Below are 21,904 nucleotides of genomic sequence, written 5' to 3'. Positions count from 1 at the left end.
ATCAACTAATTGCGATATGTGGACCTTATTTGGATCCTGAATGTTACAAATACAGTGTTAAAAAATTATGAGGTAATTGGGGAAATTTGAACTCTGGCTGGATTTGATAATATTAGAGAATTGTTAACTTTTTTAGATGTGATAATGAGCTTGTAGGTGCCCAGGTGGTGCAACAGTTAAGCCCTCAGCTGCTAACGGAAAGGCTGGCGGTTTGAACCCACCCAGTGGCTCCGCAGGAGAAAGACCTGGCTATCTGCTCCTGTAAAAATTACAGCCTAGGAAGCTCTAGGGGCAGTTCTCTGTCACATGGAGTTGCTATGAGTCAGAATCGACTTGACAGCACCTAACAACAATGACATTGTGGTTTGGTTTGGTTTTAAAAGAGTCTTTATGTTTTAGAACTGTATACTGAAATATTTACAGATGAAATATATCTGGATGTGTTTCAGAATTATCCAGGGTTGGGGGAGAGTAGGCATGGACTAGAAGAAGCAGAATTGACCAAGAATTCACTGTCAAAGCTGGGTAACATGGGTTCAGTTCATTCTTCTCTCTACTTTTGTATACGTTTGACATTTTCCATAAGAATGTTCTGCACCTCAGATAATGTAAGGCCTGCATCCTGGGCCTCATCACTCCCAGTCAGAAACCATGAGAGCATTTTGAGCTGTCCTCCAGGGTTAATGTCTTGTTACATTTCAAAACAGGAATTTCGTCCACTTACTGCCTAGAGCAGAAAAACTTATGAATTGGAAAGAAATAATGGCCTTGATTTTTTTTTTTTTTTTTAAGAAACTGTGGATGCATATGATCTCCTTTATCATAGTCGTGGGAGGGAAATCCAATCAACTAAAGAAGCAAAGTTAGAACTCTGAAAAGTTGAATTTTCACGGTGGCTGGAAATAAGTGTTTTCTTTTAGAAGTCAGTTCCGATCGCAGCTTTCTGGCCGCGGAGCACTTGGCTTCTGTGGGGAAGCTGAGGCTGAGATGAGAAAACACAGCCCCGCAGCAGCTGCTCGCAAGGCCGGTGTTGCTGTGGGTACTGAGGGATGCAGGCCCAGGCAGAAGACAGGGCACCCCTGGTATTGGCTGTCCTGGTGCCCACACCAAGAAGCCCGGGTGGCACAGTGATTAAAGTGCTTGGCTGCTAACCATAAGGTCTACGGTTCAAACCATCAGCCCCTCCAAGTGAGAAAGAGGTGACAGTCTGCTTCTGTAAACATTACAGCCTTTCAGACCCTATGGAGCAATTCTCCTCTGTCCTGTAGGGTTGATGAGAGTCGGAATGGACTCAGTGGCGGTGGGAATGGGTGGGTGCCCACACCCACGCCACCTCCATCTCTCATTCACAAACCACAAAGACAAGAGGCTGCTCAGACCATGTCCCCAGCTGTGCAGAAGGAGGACTCCGGCCATCACACCCCGGAGGAGGGGCCTCTGAACTTCTGTGAAGCCACATACCCAGCAGGCCGTCTCCCAGGCGACAGGGCAGAAACCAATTTCTTTTTCAATGAGTGGTGCCAACAACACAGACCCCCACACAGGTAAACTGGAAAGCTGTTGTCATTGTGTACCATCAAGTCGATTCCAGCTCATAAAAACCAGAAAAACCCACTGTCACTGAGCTGATTCGAACTCATAGTGACCCTAAAGGACAGGGTAGAACTGCCCCATAGTGTTTCCAAGGAGTGGCTGGTGGATTTGAACTGCCGACCTTTCGGTTAGCAGCTGTAGCTTTTAACCACTACGCCACTAGGGTTTCCCATTCCAACTCGTAGTGGCCCTATATGACAGAGTAGAACTGCCCCATAGGGTTTCCTAAGCTGAAATGTTTACGGGAGCAGATCACTACATCTTTACTCCCGTGGAGGGGCTAGTGGGTTCAAATCGCCCATCTTTCGGTTAGCAGCTAAGTGCTTAACATTTGCACCATGAGGGCTCCTAAAACTAAAAAGCTAGGGGGGTAACTTCTGAAACTGAGCAAATGATCCCATGTTCCTCCTCTTTGAGGGAAAAAAACGTATAAGAGGAATAGGGAGGAATAAACCAAAAAAACCCAAACAGGTTACCGTCTAATCGATTCCAACTCATAGGGACCGTATAGGACAGAGTCGAACTGCCCCATAGGGTTTCCAAGGAGCAGATGGTGGATTCGAACTGCAGACCTTTTGGTTAACAGCTGAGCTCTTAACCATTACGCCACCAGGAAGGAATGGTGGTGATTAATATGGGTGCATGCTTCCCTGAAGAGCAAGCAGGAGATCGCGTGAGGCCTTAGTTCAGGAAGCAGGTGAGGGCTGGCTCCGCCGAGGCATTGTGGGAAACGCTGGGATGAGTGAGACACAGTCCTCACCTTCAGGGGGAGGGTAGGAGCGGGAGACAAGTGCACACAAGAACTCCTGAGTAAACACTGAAATGGAAGGGCATGGAGGTCCTGTGACCCAGGCAGAGTAACCCTGTATAAACTGAAGCCCTGGTGGCACGGTGGTTAAGAGCTCAGGCTGCTTAACCTAAAAGGCTGGCAGTTCGAATCCACCAACAGCTCCTTGGAAGCCCTATGGGGCAGTTCTACCGTGTCGTATAGGGTCGCTATGAGTCTTGACAGCAGTCGGTTAACTTGGGGCAGATCACATGATCTTAATGTGTCTTCTATGAAGTGGGGTGTGTTTTTTTTTTTTTTTTGGATAGTTGAAAAATAGTATTAGAGTGTAAGTTTAATTTACATTTCTCTATTTTACATGACGCTCATCTTTTTTCTATGTTAAGAGCTGTTTGTAATTTTTTATTGTTGTAAAATAAATACATATATACAACACATTTGCCAATTCAACATTTTTTACATGTACAATTCAGTGACACCTATTACATTAACCACCCTAAACAGATAGTCAACGCTTCTTGAACAATGACTCCCCCCTGTAAAGTGGGGTGACTCTTGCCTTGCTCACCCCATAGAGTTGTAAGGATCAAAACTATTAAAATAATAATGACGATGATGATGATGATAATTAAAGCAGCAGGAGGCAGAGGAGGAGAAAAGGCTTTGTAGACCCTGCTGCCCAGGGATTCCAAGGGCCTGTGACTGGTGTTCAAGGACAAGTGGCCCTGTGGACGGCAGCCAAGACCAGGTGGCAGCCTCCTGATGCGGAGAGAGATGGCTGCCCACTGGCCAGCCAGCCCCAGGAGCAACAGCACCCTGTGCCCTTGTTCCCACAGCTGGCCCCACTGGGCACCTTGTCATGTGTCCAGGAACTGCGCTGGCATGAGTAACCCTCTCCAACTGGTTCAAACTCACCTGTTGTAGAGGGTGAAGGTGCTTAGTCCTAGTAATCTTAATAAAGCTCAGAGCTTGAGAGCCAGAAGGGACCTTCCAGAACATACTGACCAACCCTCCCCTTTGTAGAAAGGACAAGAGAGAACAGGGAGGGAACATGCCCCGTTCGAGGTCACTCACTTGAAGCAGTGGGGGAGGAGAAGTTCCAGCTGGTTCTCTGCACTGGCCCAGCCCATTATAGCTGCTTCTCTTTCCAAGGAGGGTTTGCCAACAGCAACTCTACTCCCTCTAGTATCCTTAGTCTTTCCTGCTCCAAAATGCCTAATCTGGCCCTTACCAACTCATGGTGATGCCATGGTGTCTCAGTAGAACTGTGGTCCATAGGGTTTTCAGTGGCTGATTTTTTTCAGCAGTAGATCGCCAGGACTTTCTTCCAAGGTGCCTCTGGGTAGACCCTAACCTAACCGTTTACACCACCTAGGGACTCCCATTTGGCCCTACCTTCCAATAAAGAGGAAACCCTGGTGGCGTAGCGGTTAAGAGCTCTGTCCTGTACAGTTTTACTCTGTCCTGTCAGGTCGCTGAGTCGGAATTCACTCAACAGCAACAGGAGTTTTTTTTTATTTCCAATAGAGAGTTTTTAGGGTGGTTTTCTTCACCCCCCCACCCCCACCCCGGGTAACCATTTCCCAAGCTCTCTGTTCTTTTCGGTTTTTAATTCTTTGGGAAATGTTTATCAAATGTCTGTTTTGCGTGTGAGCCTACTCACAGCATGGGGCCACAGAGATGAAGACGAGATGTCCCTGTGGCACAGTGATTAAGAGCTACAGCTGCTAACCAAAAGATTAGCGGTTCAAATCACTAGTAGCTCCTTGGAAACCCTATGCGTCAGTTCTACTCTGTCCTGTGGGGTGGCTGTGAGTCAGAATTGACTCCATGACAACAGGTTTTTTGTTTTTGGCCTTCCAGGGGCTCTCAGTTATCACTAATATGCCCTCTTGATGAAATCTTTTGGAACCTCAGCTCTGAGGAAAGAAAGTCTTTCGTTTAGCCCTGCTCCCCTTAGTCATGTGTGCAAGGGGAAATCATCTCATTGTTACGACTCTGTACTTCTGAGTTTTTCCATTCCTGCCTGTCTGGCAGCTACGCCACCCTGACTGGGGCCCAGGCGGTATTGGCGAGCAGCCTCACCCGGAAGTCTTGCCGCCCTGCAGCTGTGCCTCGTTCTGATCCTCAGGGTTTACATGAGACATCACGGTTGCGTCATCTCTGCTCCCAGCTGTCCCTGAAGAACTAGGTTTTGCCCTTAGCTGACTAATTGTCTTACCCCATTTTGCCCCTGGGGTGACTACTTGGGCATCCTCCAACCCTCTTCTCCCCCAGTTGCCATCTTGGTGTGGTTGAGCTGCCATGAGTTCAGAGCCTGAGGCCTTGGAAATGAAAGCAGTTTAGCTCAGTAGAAACTGACTGACGTATCCAGTGAAAGGTTCGAATGGAGATTCTGAAATCATTTTCAAGCTCTAACATTTCCAAAAAGGCACGTCGAAAGGTTGACAGTCTGAAAAATTAGTAGGATTCCAGTGTGACAGGGCCTAGAAGATGTAAGCCAGAGACCCACTCCTCTTAACATTTTAAATGAACATAGGTGTCATGTGGATCCCTGAGTGGCACAAACGGTTAATGCCCTCAGCTGCTAACTGAAAGGCTGGCGGTTCAAGTCCACCCAGAGGCACCTCGGAAGAAAGCCCTGGTGATCCACTTCCAAAAACTCAGCCATTGAAAACCCTATGTGGCAGGTTCTACTCTGACACAGATGGATTGCCATGAGCCGGATGAGTCCTACTGGACAGGAGCTGGTGGTGGCACCAAGTATTTCTTCTGACTCTAACACTCTTAGATGAGGGCCCCCCGTCAGAAGATAAAGGGGAGGAAGTGGGTATTCTCAGGGGCCAGATGTACATTGTGAAACAGTGCTGTTGTCTATGAAAGGGTTCTATGGAAGAAGTGATGTTCTTCCCTCCTTTGCTCTAGTTAACACCCTTCCTTGTGCGGAAATACTAATGAATGGCCCCCACATGGCAAAGCTTGGTTGCCAACTCCACGGAGCCCACAGGGCACCCTGGTTCTACCCTAACCAGCCACAACAAGTCAGTTACGGGCAGTCCCCAGGTTATGAACGGGTTATATTCCTAAGTTGGGCTTTAAGTCGAATTTGTAGGTAAGTAGGAACAGGTCCATACGGTTCTTCTTTAGGGTCAGTTGGTCAAACGTTTGTCTTAGTGTATAGCGTATACTTTACCTTTATATAATGTTTTCATGAGTGTCACAAAGTAGTGTGTGCGTTTGTTATTATGAACCATTGTATGTATTTAACTCAAATTTTTAATATATAATATAATAGGCTTTATGACAGTCCCTTCTTAAGTACAAATTGTCCGTAAGTCGGATGTCTGTAACCCGGGGACCGCCTGTATTTGCTTTTCTGGAGAAACCTCAGCCTGAAAATCCAGTTAATTACCGTGGGAGATAATCTTTTTAAAATAGCTTTACATTCTTTACAGACTTCTCCCTGTGGGAGTAGGAAAGTTGGTCTGAATGTGGGGATTGTTTATTTTCATTTCCAGAGGATTTTTTTTGTTTCAAGCCTGTTCCTCCTCACTGATGGTTGTTCGACTCTGTTGTAATAATTAGTTTCTAGAATTGTCACACTCTTTCCCAGCCTAAACCTTGCACTTAGCTCTGTGATTCCAAGCCTATAATTACTTGACGGCTTTCAAGCCTCCATATTAGGTTGGGTCCTATTCTTACTTATCTGTAGGTATCAAGAGTCAATGTCCTCTAAATTTTCCTTTCAGGAAGGTCATACCTGTAAATCCATCAGCCTCAAAGTCCTACCTGGGGCAACCGAGTGGATCCAATAAATTCTTCTCCACTAGAATGCAAGCTTGAGTGAGCAGGGGCCCTATTGCTGTGTTCGCCATGGTGGCCCCATGGCCCCCAGCAGTTCCTGGCTCAGAGTAGGTGATCAATAAACAGATACCAAATTGCTGAACGTCAACAGGTCTTCATGTGAAGAGGTTGTGTGTTTTGTCAAAAAATGAACAATGTACAAAATAAAGCAGAGTTTGGTGGGCTCTAGTCTTTGGCATGGGGCTATTCGAGTCCTCCCCCACATCACTTTAAGAGCAGATGGTCTTGAGGTGTTTGCTGGCCGTATTTTGTACGCTGAGATCTCTGGGCCTTGAAGCATTTATCTCTGGAGAAAAGAAGTCATTGTACTGAAAACAGAATTAGAGGGTGTCTTAGTTACCTAGTGCTGCTGTAACAGAAATACCACAAGGGGTGGCTTTAACAAATAAGTTTATTCTCTCACAGTTTATGAGGCTAGAAGTCTGAATTCAGGGCATCAGCTCCAGGGCAAGGCTTTCTCTCTCTGTTGGCTCTGGGGGAAGACCCTTGTCATCAATCGTCCCCTTGTCTAGGAGCTTCTCAGAGTAAGGACCCCAAGTCTGAAGGACACATTCTGCTCTCAGCTCTTTTTTCTTCATTGTAGGAGGTGCCTCTCCTCTCTGCTCACTTCTGTCTTTTGTATCTCAGAAGAGATTGACTCAAGATACTACCTAACCCTGTAGATTGAGTCCGGCCTCATTAGCATCATAGAGGTTAGGATTTACAACACAAAGGATAATCACATCAGAGGACAAAATGGTGGACAACCAAAATACTGGGAATCGTGGCCCAGCCAAGTCAATACACATTTTTGGGGGACACCATTCAATCCACAACAGAGGATGAGAAAAAAATCCTGTGCAGAAAACTGACTAAATCTTGGGTTTGAATCTCTCCTTCCAGGACCCGATGGAGAGAGGAGCTGGTCCAAGAAATACTCATCCTGTGGGGGCCTGATGCAGTCTCCCATCGACCTGCACAGCGACATCATCCAGTATGACGCCAGCCTTGTGCCCCTCGAGTTCCAAGGCTACAATGTGTCTGCCAACGAGCAGTTTATCCTGACCAATAACGGCCATTCAGGTGAGTAGAGACCTCAGGGCCTGAGGGACAATGTCTGAGCTTCCCTTGGCCCCCTGCCCTGTTCTCTTCCATCTAGCAGGGAGAGGTGGAGGGAGGTCCTTGAGGGATGCCTGGGCCTCTCTCACCAGGCGATGCTGGAGGTCCTGGGCCTGGGTGTTGGTTTCTAGAGCTAATGTAACACAATACCGTAAAGTTGGTGGCTTATAGAACAGAAATTTATTGTCTCACAATTCTGGAGGCTTGGTGTCCAAGATCAGGGTGTTGGCCATGTTGATTCCTTCTGAGGATTTGAGAGAGAATCTGTTCTCCTAGCTCCTGGTGGCTCCAGGCACTCCTTGGCTTGCAGTTACAGTGTCACATGGAATCCTTCCTCTGTCTCCCTGTCTCTGTATATCTTCTCCTCTTTTATACGGACAGCAGTTATATAGGATTAGGACCCACCCTACTCCAGTAAAGGAGCCCTGGTGGCACAGTGGTTAAGTGCTCAGCTGTTAACCGAAAGGTTGGCGGTTTGAACCCACCAGCTGCTCCGTGGGAGAAAGATGTGGCAGTCTGCTTCCATAAAGATTACAGCCTTGGAAACCCTATGGGCAGTTCAACTCTGTCCTACAGGGTTGCTATGAGTTGGCAGTGGGTTTGGTTTTGGGTTTTTTCTATTGCAATATGACCTCATGTTAACCTAACTGATAACATGTTCAAAGATTCTATTTCGAAACAGGGTCACACTCACAGGTTACAGGGAATTAGGACTTCAGCATATCTTTTTGTGGGACACAGTTCAGTCCATAGCATCTCAGGAGGTTCTACCAGGACAGCACCTCTCAAAAGAAGCTCATCTCTTGGGATGGAGGATGGGATAGGCCTGAGTCCCTTGGCCCATTCGCTGTGCTGCTGGCGTGAATTTTGGGACATCAGGAATTACTCATGGGGCCACGCAGTTCAGTGGGGAGCACTCAGGCTTTGGAGTTAGACAAACCTGGATTTGAATCCCAGCTTGACTACTTATGAGCCATGAGACTCTGGGGGAAGAACTTTAACCTCACTGAGGTTTCATTTGGAAAATGGGTATACTGATAGCTCTCTTCCTGGGTTGCCGTGAAGACTAGAGAATGTGTACGTCCAGCCCTAGCTTGTAGTAGATGCTTCATAAATGGCGATTATTGCTGCTCTTGTTATATAATTCTACAGCATGGAGGGTACCTCCCTAAGGTCCGATCTTCACAGCCAGCGTCTAATACATGAGTTGGTAGCCCTGGTGGCACAGCAGGTAAGAGCGTGGCTGCTAACCAAAAGGTCAGCAGTTCACATCCACCAGCCGCTCCTTGGAAACCCTATAGGGCAGTTCTACTCTGTCCTATAGGGTCGCTATGAGTCGGAATTGACTCAACGGCAACGGGAAAGAAATAGATGGGTTATGTAAGTCAACAGCTCACGCACTGGTCTAGTACCCGTGTTTCTGCATCACTTCCAAGCAGAATCAAGAAGGTGCTGGTACCACCGGCATTGCTTTCGGGACACAGGGACATTCTCAAGGAAAGAGGCCAGGCTTCTGACCTGCAGGCTGCACCCCTGTGGTCTCCACCTTGCTGCATCCACCTGCCCCGTCTGAGCCCCATCCAGGCGTTGCCCACCTGGCTGCTCTCTAGCGGCGCTCAGCTGGCCATGGCTCTAAAGCTGCCTCTCCACTCCCTGCAGTGAAGCTGAGCCTGACCCCGAACATGTACCTCCTGGGCCTCCCGTTCCGCTACAGCGCCACACAGCTACATCTGCACTGGGGGGACCAGAGCAACCCCCACGGCTCCGAGCACACCATCAGCGGGAGGCACTTCGCCGCCGAGGTGAGTGGGGCCAGGCCGGTAGAGGCTGTGGTCACTAGGGCTGGGTGGGCTGGCACCCTGCCCTGTGACCTGTGTGCAGAGAAGATCAGAGCACGAGCAGGGGGCTTCCTGCATGCCCTGCACACCCACCCTGGCCCTGTCGGCGGCACAGGAAGCGACAGCTGCTCTGGCCACCCCGCAGGCCATCGGTGCTGTCCCGGTCCCTTCAGCTTCTGAACATGCTGAGCTTGACTCTGTGTCCTTAGGTGAGCGATGCTACTCTGGAGGCAGTGCTCCCGGGGTGGTCCAGTGGGACCCCCATGCTCCTTTTCCATTTTCGCAGGTTAAGATCTCATCAGCTTGTCTGGCTGACACATCCTGCTGAATCACACGGGGTTAACTGCTCCCTCAAACTTCTCGGTCTTCTTCCTAGGTCGTGCTGTTTCCATACGGCTTTCCCATCCCATCTTTCCTTTCCCGGGGCATGGGTTGAGCTTTGGGACATGGGGACCCAGGTCCAGAGCTACTCCTCTCCCTGGCTGCAAGTTAAGTGATGGCTGGCATTATCAGGCACAGGCCGTGATGGCCCAGGTGGCATTCCTGGAGGTTCCCAGAGTTCGGATCAGGCCCCTCTCTGAACCCTGAGGACAGCAGTTTCTTTTAGGCTAATTGCAACGTGAAGGCTTCTGCTTCCCCGTGGGAAATAAAGAAGGGCTAAGGGTGTAGGCTGGAAGGGCTTGTGCATTTTGAAATATTTCTAGTTACTGTATTTTCTGCCATTAAGTGACGTCCCGAGACTCTTGGTCTGGTGAAATGGACCGTACATGCTGACAAAAGAGAAACCCATCAGGTGGCCCTAAAACAGCAGCTTCCCTGTGGAGGGTCCTTGGAAGAGTAACAGTCCTTCTGGATTTAGTTTCTACAAGAGTCTTTCTCACATTGAGGGGATTGCAACCAATGTCACAAAACAATTTGTGTATACATTCTTGAATGAGAAACTAATTTGCACTGTAAACTTTCACCTAAAACGCAATAAAATTTAAAAAAAGAATCTTTCTGAATCCTCTGTGTAGGGAATTCCCTGTGCCTTTACTTCCTCTTGATCTAATCTAAATAGGAGAAGAAAAATGCCAAGACAGACCACAAGCTCAAATGTCAGCTACAGAATGAATCAAGGACCTAGGTGCTTGGGGTTTGAGCCAAATAGAATTTTGCTCGGCTTCTCAAAGAGATGCCAGGCCAAGATGGTGTGGGACCGTGGGGAAGGCTAGGTCCTTTGGAAGGAAAAGCAGTGAAGTGGAAATTCCTAAGAAATCCTTAACAGAGGAACACATGAAAGATGAAATATACCCCGAGAGTATGGCCCCCGGACACCCTTTTAGCTCAGTACTGAAGTCACGCCTGAGGTCCACCCTTCAGCCAAAGATTAGACAGGCCCATAAAACAAAATGAGATTAAAGGGCCCACCATCCCAGGGGCAAGGATGAGTAGGCAGGAGGGGACAGGAAAGCTGGTAATGGGGAACCCAAGGTCGAGAAGGGGAGAGTGTCAACATGTCTGTCGTGGGGTTGTTAACCAATGTCACAAAACAATATGTGTATTAATTGTTCAATGAGAAGCTAGTTCATTCTGTAAACCTTCATCTGAAGTACAATTAAAAAAAAAGATGAAATAATTTCAGGTGATTTTTAAAAATTAGAAAGGGCCAGTTGAAAAGTTCAAAATGGAACTTTAAACTGTATTCAATAAAATACACTTGAATTCTATTTATAGACACGTAACATGGAAAAGAGGTGACTGAAGAGAAATGAAAGAAACAGATATAAAATCTCAGTATTGTCATAGTCCCGAGAGGCAAAGAATCAACAAAAATGCGTTTATTGCATAGATATACAGCAGGGTTTTGAACCGGTCCTTTCCAGTTTGACCACCTACTGAGAATTTGAATTTCCACCCCTAGGCATATTGAATCGGAGTCGACATTTTAAAGGTTCTGATTCAGTATCTCTGAGTGGAAATGCAAATTCTCTGCAGGGGGGTTGAACCGGAAAGAACCGGTTCGAAGCCCTGATTTCAACTAGCAGCAATCCCATGTGCTGCCAAGTAGAACTGCGCTCCATAGGAAGACTCAGGAGGGACAAATGCACCAAAGCTGATTCATGGCTAGCTTAAGAACCCATTGGTTCATTCAATATCTCTGGCGCACCTGGTACGTTCCAGGCACCGTATCAGACATGGAGGGCACAGTGAGTGAGTAAGGTAGACACAGCCCGCCCAGGTGGAGTTTGCAGTCTAAAGAGGACCGCAGGAAAAGGGAAAATGGGGGGTGCCACGTGGGGAGGCTCAGAGAGGCCTAATCTAGCTCGGGGGGTCTGCCCTTCCACTTGGAGACTCGAGTCTCACGCAGAAGTGAAAGGTTCCCACACGGCGCTCATCCACTGATGGAGGCTTCTGTCCCTCTGCAGCTGCACATCGTCCATTATAACTCGGATCTGTACCCCAACGCCAGCACCGCCAGCAACAAGTCAAAAGGCCTCGCCGTCCTAGCTGTTCTCATTGAGGTAAGAGCCGTTTACAAGGTTTTTACATGACATTTGAAGCAGGAAGGAGAAGAGAGTGCAGTGTTGCGTTCCACGCACATCTGTTGGTTGGATGGACGTGGCTCACCAGCTGCCCATTTGGCCGCGTCTTGCCACCAAAGCAGAGGATATTCCCGTCCAGGGCTCCTTCTCTGCTGGCCTGGAGGCAGTGCTTTCTGTGGCTGAGCAGCAAACAGGGGTATGTCCTTTGGGACACTGGAAGCATGAGTCCCCGTCTCAGTCCTCTGGCATAAGGCATGAAACCACCCACTAGGGGGAGGTGGTCATTCAGTGCTGCCCCCACCAGATGCCTGAACCCCTGGTACAACTCCCAGTATCCACACTCCATCCTACATATGGACCCTGAAATAAATTCTTTCTTTAATCCTGTACCCAGGAAATGGAAATGTCTCCTGATTCGCTTGCATTTTTTTCCCTAATAAGACAGTATGCACCTCTTTTCCCAACAAGCTTCCCTGTCTGACTCAGTGCGCATGAACTCAGCGCTCCCTTAAGTTCTGGGTTAGACGAACATGTTAGCTGTGGCCTTGAGGCTCACAGCCACATAATCAGACCCTCAAGCCTTGGTGCCATCAGCTGAAAAAGGACGTGCTGACTCCCTAACAGCCTACTGAGCCTTCATAATTGTCCTAATACAGCAGATCTTCCAGGGAGGACCCCCACAGCAGTAGCTATGTACCCTCAGCTAAGCCTCCCACTGGCATTTGTCAGTCCACGTCCAGCCTGTAGAGTTCCATCCCAGCCCAACAGGTCAATCTACCTGCCTGGTCTCTGTTGTAGATGGGCTCCTTCAATCCATCATACGACAAGATCTTCAGTCACCTTCAAGATGTAAAGTACAAAGGTGAGTGGTCCTCGGATGCTTACTCGTTCTCTGTTGAAGAAGGGTGTCGTCACCCCTAGGTCTGTCCATGGAGGCTTGTGTGTTGCTGTGATGCTGAGCAGATTTCAGCAGAGCTTCCGGACTAAGATGGACTAGGGAGAAAGGCCTGCTGATCTGCTTTGGAAAATCACCCAGTGAAAACCCTCTGCACCACAACCGTGCAGTGCACTACTGATCATGGGGATGGTGCAGGCGCGGGCAGTATTTGGTTCTGTTGTGCACGGGTCATCATGATCTGGGGGCCGACTCCATAGCAGCTAACAACAACAACGTGGAACCTTAGAAAAACAAAGCCGGGGCGGGTACTGTCTGCGTTCACCAGGTTTAGGGCAGCAGGCTGCTGAACAGCACTGTGACCAGGTCCTTGGGCCGGATGGCCCGGACCGGGGCTAGTTCACGTTTCCAGGCTCAGTCATATGCTCCGCTACCGTCTGCGCTATGGAGTCAGGCTGACGCCATCGCGCCCCCACCCCAACGTGTCTCTCCAGGCCAAGAGGTGCCCGTTCCAGGTTTCAACGTCAAAGAGCTGCTTCCTGAGAGGCCTGAGGAGTTCTACCGCTACATGGGGTCCCTCACCACACCTCCTTGCAACCCCACTGTGGTCTGGACTGTTTTCCGAAACCCTGTGCAAATTTCTGCGGAACAGGTAACTGTCGCGCCTGTCTGAGTCAGAGCGCGTGCTGTACCTCGGTCCCCTCCACAGATCTCCTCACTTAGCATCTCGTTGGCAGCTGTTCAAAGTCTCCCCAAATATCGAAGGTGACCTGGCATGCTGGAGTTCCCGGGTGGCGTACACAATTAACACACTCGGCTGCTAACCGAGAGGTTGGAGGTTTGAGTCCACCTAGAGGTGCCTTGGAAGAAAGGCCTGGCAACCTACTTCCAAAAAATCAGCCATTGAAAACCCTATGGAGCACAGTTCTACTCTGACACATATGGGGTCGCCATGAGTTGGAATCTACTCAACGCCAACAGTTCTTGGGGTGCTGCAGCCTGCTTGCAGAAATTACACACTGAGCTTCAAAAGTGGAGCTATCCAGTCAAGCTAGGAAAATGAATACTTTTGAAAAAAGAGTTGTAAAGTTGTGTTTCCTAATATAGCCCTCAGTGGTTGGATGGTATTTACTTCCCAGGTGGGAGACAGCATGGTTTATTTACATGGGCAAATTTAAGACAGGCTTGGGTTAAATCATTTAACAGATGGGGAAGCTGGGATTATAGGAATGAGTAAATCAGGGTCCCTGCCCTCAAGAAGCTCACAATCCAAGGCAAAGCTGGGGAATACAATCCTTAGCAGTCACTTCTAACCCTCTCATTTTACAGAGGGTTAGAAAGTTTAAGAAACTTTCAGAATCACCCACTGGTTAGTGACAAAGCTGAGACCCAAAGCCGGGTCTTCTGAGTCCCAGGTCACTGCTCAACCCTCTACCTCACAGCCGAAATTCACAAAGAAGAAAAATGGTTGTAGCTGGAGACGCGGCCAGGGCAGCGCTGCACATGGCTCATGGTCTCCTGCCTCTCCACGGCTGCCTGGGTCCAGGACAGCCTCACTCTTGCTCCCTCCTTCTTACTATGCATTTCTGATGTGAGTAACCTAGACACAAGGCAGCGGTAGGTGGACAGGAATAAAGGTGTGATGAATCAGAGATGAAATGTGCAGGGAAGCAGTAACATCCTAACCCAGAACCTGCCCTGGAAATGGATTCTATAACCTATGTGGGTGTATGAAAATTACATGGAGCCAGGCGTCAGACAAGGAGCCCTGGTGGCACAGTGGTTAAAGCGACCGACTGCTAACTGAAAGGCAGCAGTTCAAAACCAGCAGCTCTGTGGGAGAAAGATGTGGAGTTTGCTTCAGTAGATATTTACAGCCTTGGAAACCCTACAGGCTTGCTATGAGTTGGAATCAACTCCATGGCAGTGGGCATGGCTTGGTTTTTAGGTGTCAGATGACCTGTGAAACTCTTACCTTGCTCCTTCTATTCCTTTTGAAGTGACCATCAGAATGAGCCCACAGGCCTCCTCTGATTTAGAGTTGAGTTCCATTTCAGGCTCATGGAAAGAGAGGCTGAGGAGCCCCCAACCACCCAGGAAATCAGGAGCCAACAGCGCTGGCCTTCCCTGAGCCTCGGGAGGTGAGGGGCAGACCCAGCAGTGCCCAGCACCCCCGGGGTGTGCACAGCAGTTCTCTGCCTTTCCCACTGCTTTCTAATGTGTCTCCCACCAAGCACCATGGGGGCTGGTTCCAGGCTCTTCTCTTAGGTGGGAGAGGTGAGGGCTGGCAGCTCTCTTCCTGTCATCACTGTGCCTCCAGGGTATGTTTCTGCTCTTTTCCTCAGCTGCTGGCTTTGGAGACAGCTCTGTACTACACACATGTGGATGACCCTTCCCGCAAAGAAATGGTCAACAACTTCCGGCAGGTCCAGAAGCTTGACGAGAGGCTGGTGTATGTCTCCTTCCGACAAGGTGAGGAGATGCAGTGTTTGTGGGGGAGTGTGTGCCAAGATGTCCGTTTCCTATGAATCAGGGGCCTTGCCCTCTATCTCCACCACCAGTGCTGCTAGGAGGTTAATTAATGGACCAGTGTGACGTCTTGTGGAAGGGAAAGGCATTCAAGGTCCCTGTGGACTAAATGATAACATAGGGCTGAAGAGTTGTTATACCCCTGAGGTAGGACAGTGAAGGTGTATTTCTGGTCTTGCCAGCTGAAGAGAAGCTGCTCCTGGTGGTCCTTCAAAACAGGTATGGAGAAAAAGACATTGGCCAGATTAATAGCTGCATACCAGGTACTACAAGACGTATTAGTTTGCTCAAGCAATGAAACCACATCTGGAACAGCAGCTGCAATTGGAGTCACTACCTGGTTAAGTTTACCATAATCCACTGTTATTCTCCAAGATCTGTTTTTTGCACAGGCTAAATACATGAGTTGAATGAGGATGTGGTGGGAATCACCACCCCTGCATCCTTCAACCCTTTACATCACCTGTGGACTGAACTGGACCAGGTGTTCATGTTTAGAGAACTCATTAACCCACCCATCAGAGAAATCGGGTCTTCGCTTCACTCCTGGTGCACCTTTGTTCTTGCTCCTTTCTTACAGTGTCAGGTTATAACTATCACCTACTAAGCTTAGTTGAACGTTGTTTCAAGGTCCTTTCAAGAAAGCTCTAGAAACATGACCTCAACTGACCACACATCTGGTCAGAATTACATGCTTCTCTTTCAGTTAATCAAGACTTGTCCAAGAATCCGTCTTTTGTGTTTTCCTCTCCAGATACCATTAGTTAATCTCTTCCTCACTTTCTGTGTCTGAAAACTGAATCTGTGAACAACGGCCCGTCCTAAAAATTGAGAATGTATATGCTGATGACTACCAGCTTCCTTTCTAGAAGCACAGAATTACCCCTTTGTAATCTATTCTGGATATAGCTTCTTCTTTTCCCATTCTTTTACATGGAGTATGTAGTATTCAAGGGTTAAATCGAAGCACTTCAACTTTTAATTAAAAACCTAAAAACTCTGCCTAGAGATATATAGATGAGGTAGAATTCTGCTTGTGATGCAAGGACTCTTATCAGTTCTGTTTTCTGACCTAGTCTATACAAGGCCATGTCAGAGGGAGTAGGGCAACAAATACTCTGCCTATAGTCCGTAAAGGGGCCCTCGTGGCGCAGTGGTTAAGTGTTTGGCTGCTAACCAAAAGGTCGGCAGTTCAAATTTACCAGCTGCTCCTTGGAAACCCTGTGAGGCAGTTCTACTCTACCCTAGAGGGTCGCTATGAGTTGGAATCGACTCGATGGCAACAGGTTTGTTTTTTTTTGGTGTAGTCAGTAGAAAGAGCCCTGGTGGTGCAACAGTAAAGCACTCGGCTGCTAACTGAAAGGTTGGCAGGTCAAACCCAACAAGCTGCTCCGGGGGAGAAAGACCTGGCAGTCTGCTCCCGTAAAGATTACAGCCTAGAAAACCCTATGGCGCAGTTCTGCTTTGTCACATGGGGTTGCTATGAGTCAAAATCAACTCAACAGCACCTAGCAACAATATAATCAGGAGACCCAAGTTCAAGGCCTGGCTTTGTCTTCTGCTGGCTGTGTGACATGAGCCAATCACGTCCCTTGTTTGGCCTTGGTTTCCTCAGCCACAAACGAGGGGGCTGGACGAGGTCATCTAACACCCTTTTGGTGCTGCCGTGTTGATTCTAAGTGGACACTAACGACTGCCAACCCTGGCTTTACATTGCAGGAACACTGTTTGAGGACAGTTACAGAGGATCGGAAGAAACCTGGCAGGAACTTGAGTCTGACCTGCAAAATGAACCCCCCACTTGTAACAATGGGGATGATTAGCCATCTTCTTAGACCGGTTCAGGTCTAAGTTGCTGCTTGTAGCCGAGCGCTTCAGTAGACCCTCTCAGTCTGGCCAGGGGAGCTTGGGGGGCCTCTAAGCACCAAGGGCTAAGCTCGAACACCAACTCTTGGCTTAGGACAGCAAGATCAAAGGCCAAATGCAGCTTTGCCACTGCCCTCCATCCCCACACAGCTCCCCAGAGCTGCTACTTCCAAGAGCTGGGGCTGGGCCCACTCTCCTGGTGTGAGGATGCCTGGCAGTCCAAGGCAAATCTGTTCATTTGGAGGCTGATTATAGAAACTTGGCCACAATTCTCCCCTCCTCCTCACTTCCCAAAGACACAGGCAGCAGAGGGGTTCTTGCCTAAGGAGGAGGCAGCCCCAAGACAGTGAAGCCCCAACCCCCATCCTCCCAGGGGCACTGCACTCAGGTAGGTCGTCCCATACCCAATTTGGAGTGGCCTCAGGCTGTAACATACCGTTTAGGGTTTACGGTGCCAGCCTGCTTGCAGGCGTGAGCCTTGAGCAGTTTGCACTCAATTGTTGGGTAGATTTTTCCACGGGGGCATGACTGTAATCAGGGTCTGATTTATTCAGGGTTTTCTCTGGATGTTAACAAGAACTATGGAGTGAGAAAACTCAGTCAGAAGCGAAGTAATGTTCAGAAAATCCTTTATGAGAGAAAGTACATGGACTTTGGGAGGAGGATCTAAGGTTTAACCAAATTGGGGCAATTGGGACTGAGTCATTTAACTTGAGCCTGCTATGTACCTAGACTGTGCTAGGTGCTAGGGCTTAGAAAAGGAGTACAGGACCTGGTTTCTGTCCTCAAAGGGTTTACAATCTAGCTACAGCTTGGCCTAAGGGCAGGGTTTCTCAACCTTGGTAGTACTGACATTTGGAGTAAGAGAATTCTTTGTTGTGGGGGCTGTCTTATGCGTTGTACAATGGTTAGCAGCCTCCCTGGCCTCTAGCCATTAGAAGCCAGTAACATCCCTCCAGTGGTGACAACCTAAAATATCTCCACACATTGCCAAATGTCTCCTGATGGAGACCCACTGCCCTAGGGATTGTACAATAACTTTCCTAGACCCTGAATTGAGGGTGTTTTGTTGTTTAAACTCTTACCATAGGATTCTAGAAGTTTGATATCACATTCCCTGGTCTCTATTCTGTTACGGCATCACATTTTCAGTCCAGTAATAGTTACCCTTGAAACAACAAGGTGGAAGTTATTAAGGTAGAACAACCAAACCCAAGAGAAACTTTGTTCCTCATCTTCCTTTAGAATTTAAGTATATTTTCTTTTTAATATAACTGGGTAGATCGAAGGCTAAGAGAAGTGGGATGAGAGAATTAACAGCCCTTTAGAGAGGAGAAGCCCACGAATCCTTTTATCGGGGGACCAGATACCTCTGAAGCAGCGCCCTTCTTCAGAATGCCTCATCACTTTTCTCCTCCCTTCCTTTTATACCAACTTTTTCTTTCTTGTATGTTATGTTTCTCTTTGCCTTTGGTTGAAATATCCACTCTTTATTAAAAGGTAGTAGTCATGCCAGGCACTTTTTTCAGCTCTTAAAAAGTGTCTCTTCCAAGTGGCACAAAGGGAAGTCTTGATTTAAATATTGGAAACGAGATTCACTTTCCTCAAAGTGGGATCCTGGTGAGGAAGCTACCTCCTGGGACCAGTCCAGACTTCCTAGGAAGTCAGATGCCTTATGTGAGGGAAGGGGAAAGAGGGCAGAGGCAGCTATACAGTCCACAGGGGCCAAGGCTTCGAACTTTGACCCAATCTTTGGTTTCTTTGAGTTGACCTCTTCTTGGCCAATGACGCCAACACTGGGTCCAGTTGGGGATGTATAATAAAGCAAGAGCCCATCCAACCTAACAGTAATACTACCAAGCCCTATTTTCAACATGTCAGGACAATGGAAACTTGAGGGACAACAGGAAGCCAAACAGTTTCTATAATCATGTCTTCAGTGGGCTTGCTCTGAGCCACTGCTCTTAGCAGAGCCCAGCGGCAGCTGAGGCACACGTAGACAGGAGCACTGGACGGTAAAGGAGCAGGGTTCTCACCGATGGCAAATCTGTGGAGCAGCATGATTAAAATCGGCTTGACCCTGAGTGACCTGGGTGGTTTTATAAAACTTAAACAGAAAAATCTTACAAAGCTAAGATGGCTAATTATCTAATTTTTTTATACTGGATTGTACACTTTGTGGTTATCGACCCTGTGTTTCTAAAAGTTCCTATTTATAAATAAAGGCTATTAGACAGAAGAGTAGCATCTATTCTTCCAAAGCATCCAAAGGTCTGCTCAGAGAAGTTCCCACCATCAAGTCCCTGGACCTGGACATGGGGCTGAAGAATAAGGAGCAGTCGTCAAATGTGCTAAGAAGTGACGTCCTAGTCCCTTCATCTAAGCCAATCCAACAAATCACGTTTCCTGAGCACTCCCGAGGTTAGGCCCTATGGGGTCCCCACCATGGATGGTCATCTGGCTCCTAACGAGTCTTAGCACACAGCAGACCACATCAGGAAGGACAGCTGGGAAAAGGGGGTGGGCAGAAAGCTGGGACTACCTTTGCACCTTGGCCCCAGCTGATCTTTCCAGCATCATCTCCCCGGGGCACCCATCCATGCCCTCCAGGCCCCTGCCACACCAAACCGCAGGGCCTCCCCTTAACATAGCAGGGGCGCTCAAGGCTTTTTACACACGATTCCCCTTTGGGATGCCCCTCTACGTCTTCCACCTGGAAAATTCTTTGAAGACCCAACTGTAACCGTCTCCTCTCTGAAGTCTCCCCCATTCCCCTGAAGGTGGCTTCCATTCTTCTTCCTGAGTGCTGCCAGAACAACTTGTTCATCCCTGTTATGGTACTTTTCACACCACAGAGTAGTTATTTATTACCATAGAGTTTTAAAAAAAGGAAGAGAAAAAAATCCGTATATATCACACACACACACTGCAAGCTCCTTAAGGACAAGGCTGGGTGGTGGTGTGCCTGGTGTGCATCACAGGCTTCTCGGAAGAATGTAACCAACCCACCTCTCCTTCCTCTCCGCTACAGCGTCTTCTCTGCAGAATGATTTGAACCTCAGCCTGGCCAATAGTCACATTTTAGTTTTCTTAAGTCATATTTTGCTTTGTTATCAATTTGCCAACAAATTAATCACTCCACTTGCTTAGGTAGCATGAAAGATCAGAATGTAGCTGTCAAGCTTTGATGGTCTAGGAGGGAGTTGCCTAGAGGCTGTCCTGGTTTCAGATTGCTGCTCTGGCCCCAGTCGCGGCCACAGGCCACCATTCCTTCCGCACAGCCTTGGTCACCAAAGGGTGTTTGGAGTCCTTGGCACCCAGTGCTGACATTATAATCCATGCCGACTGCACTTCGATTTAGTCCCTTGGAGCAGTAGGCTTTCTGTTCTGGGCCTGCATCCCTGCAATCTGGAGGGCAAAGCCCTCCATCTCTATAATGGTTATATGAAACCAGTTGCCTTGTACAGTCTGCTATCTTTTTGGAAGATTCTTTTGTAGAAATAGTTCTTTGTTAGGTTGCATAGTATTAATAACGGAAAACTTCACAGTTAAATATATCCTCCAGGGAAAACTCCCCAGTTAAATATATCCTCCAAAGATGGGAATGTTGTGTGGTTGTTGAAGGCATCTCCCTTGCTTTCTTTCCAAAGCATCAGCCAAAGAGAGAACTTGCATTTCAGCTACTTAGCTCTGTGATGTTTATTAAGCATGACAATAGGAGTTTTTACCACCTTAAGCTGGATTTTATGTAAACTATCAACCCCCATAGTCTCTCCTGGCCTCTTTTACAAAACTAGAGACTGCTAGAGACCTATATAAGGTCCCTGGGTGGCTCAAATGGTTTGCACTCATCTACTAACTAAAAGGTTGGCAGTTCAAACCCACCCAGCAGCACTATGCAAGAAAGACCTGGTGATCTGCTTCCATAAAGACTGTTGTTATTGTTGTTGTTGGGTGCCGTTGAGTCAGTTCCGACTCATAACAACCCTATGTACAACAGAACAAAACACTGCCCCGTCCTGCACCATCCTCACAATCTTTTCTATGTTTGAGCCCACTGTTGCAGCCACTGCGTCAATCCATCTTGTTGAGGGTCTTCCTCTTTTTCTCTGACCCTCTACCAAGCATTATGTCCCTGGTCCCTCCTGATAACATGTCTAAAATACATGAGATGACGTCTCGCCATCCTTGCTTCCAGGGAGCATTCTGGTTGTACCTCTTCCAAGACAGATTTGTTCATTCTTCTGGCAGACCATGGCATATTCGATATTCTTCACCAACACTATAATTCAAAGGCATCAATTCTTCTTTGGTAAAGAAAACCTTAGGGAGCAGTTCTACTCTGTAATGCATGGGGTCACCATGAGTCATGAGATCTACATATATGTTATCACTATATAACATGCCACCCACAAAAACAGTCCATACTTAAACAGTGCTTTGAAAGGAGAAGGATGGTATTCCACATTCAAACAGAATCGCAAATAGATCTAGAGAATACGAGACCTTCGTTCTAGGAACCATGAGCTGTATAAGCAAGGTGCTTGTTCATCCTGCTGGACTGGTCCGTGTTTACACTTGAGGCTTCAGGGCACCTCAACAGCAGTTAACCAGCATCCCGTGGTGCAGCAAGATGCCAGTGGAAGATGCAGCTCTTGACACCTCGGAGCCAGCCCAGAGCAGGCGGCAATGCCTTGTGGCAAGTGGCTCATCTCCCTCCTCCAGGCGTCTGTGCCTTCCGGCAGGCCTGTGCCGGCGGGTTCTTCTGTATCTGCGTGATTTCCTTCTCTGTGTCGTACTGCCTGATCTCTGCTCGCCCTGACACGACCCCGAGCCTGATCCCCGCTCGCCCTGACACGGACCCCGAGCCTGATCTCCGCTCGCCCTGACACGGACCCCGAGCCTGATC

The 21,904-nt window shown here is 48.2% G+C and overlaps 2 protein-coding genes across 6 annotated transcripts in view; one reads left to right on the top strand and one right to left on the bottom strand.

Moving 5' to 3' along the window:
* APH1B (aph-1 homolog B, gamma-secretase subunit) overlaps positions 1–21,904 on the bottom strand; it is a 126,727-nt gene that overhangs the window by 54,602 nt on the left and 50,221 nt on the right. The gene's annotated exons all lie outside the window — the stretch shown is intronic.
* Positions 1–21,904, top strand: part of CA12 (carbonic anhydrase 12) — a 66,069-nt gene that overhangs the window by 34,942 nt on the left and 9,223 nt on the right. For 3 of the 4 annotated variants that reach the window (XM_023729699.1, XM_004374643.2, XM_023729700.1), the window contains exons 3-8: positions 7,127–7,306; positions 9,002–9,144; positions 11,589–11,684; positions 12,504–12,567; positions 13,095–13,252; positions 14,946–15,072. In XM_023729699.1, coding sequence (XP_023585467.1) covers positions 7,127–7,306; positions 9,002–9,144; positions 11,589–11,684; positions 12,504–12,567; positions 13,095–13,252; positions 14,946–15,072 — 768 coding nt within the window. Of the gene's footprint in view, positions 1–7,126; positions 7,307–9,001; positions 9,145–11,588; positions 11,685–12,503; positions 12,568–13,094; positions 13,253–14,945; positions 15,073–16,848; positions 20,886–21,904 lie in introns of those variants that run through there. The other variant, XM_023729702.1, reaches the window with a different exon arrangement.

Source organism: Trichechus manatus, unplaced genomic scaffold (genome assembly GCF_000243295.1).
Source record: "Trichechus manatus latirostris isolate Lorelei unplaced genomic scaffold, TriManLat1.0 scaffold00030, whole genome shotgun sequence".
Taxonomy (NCBI): domain Eukaryota; kingdom Metazoa; phylum Chordata; class Mammalia; order Sirenia; family Trichechidae; genus Trichechus; species Trichechus manatus.
Note: the sequence above shows the minus strand (reverse complement) of the source record. Positions and strands in the feature narration are given on the sequence as shown.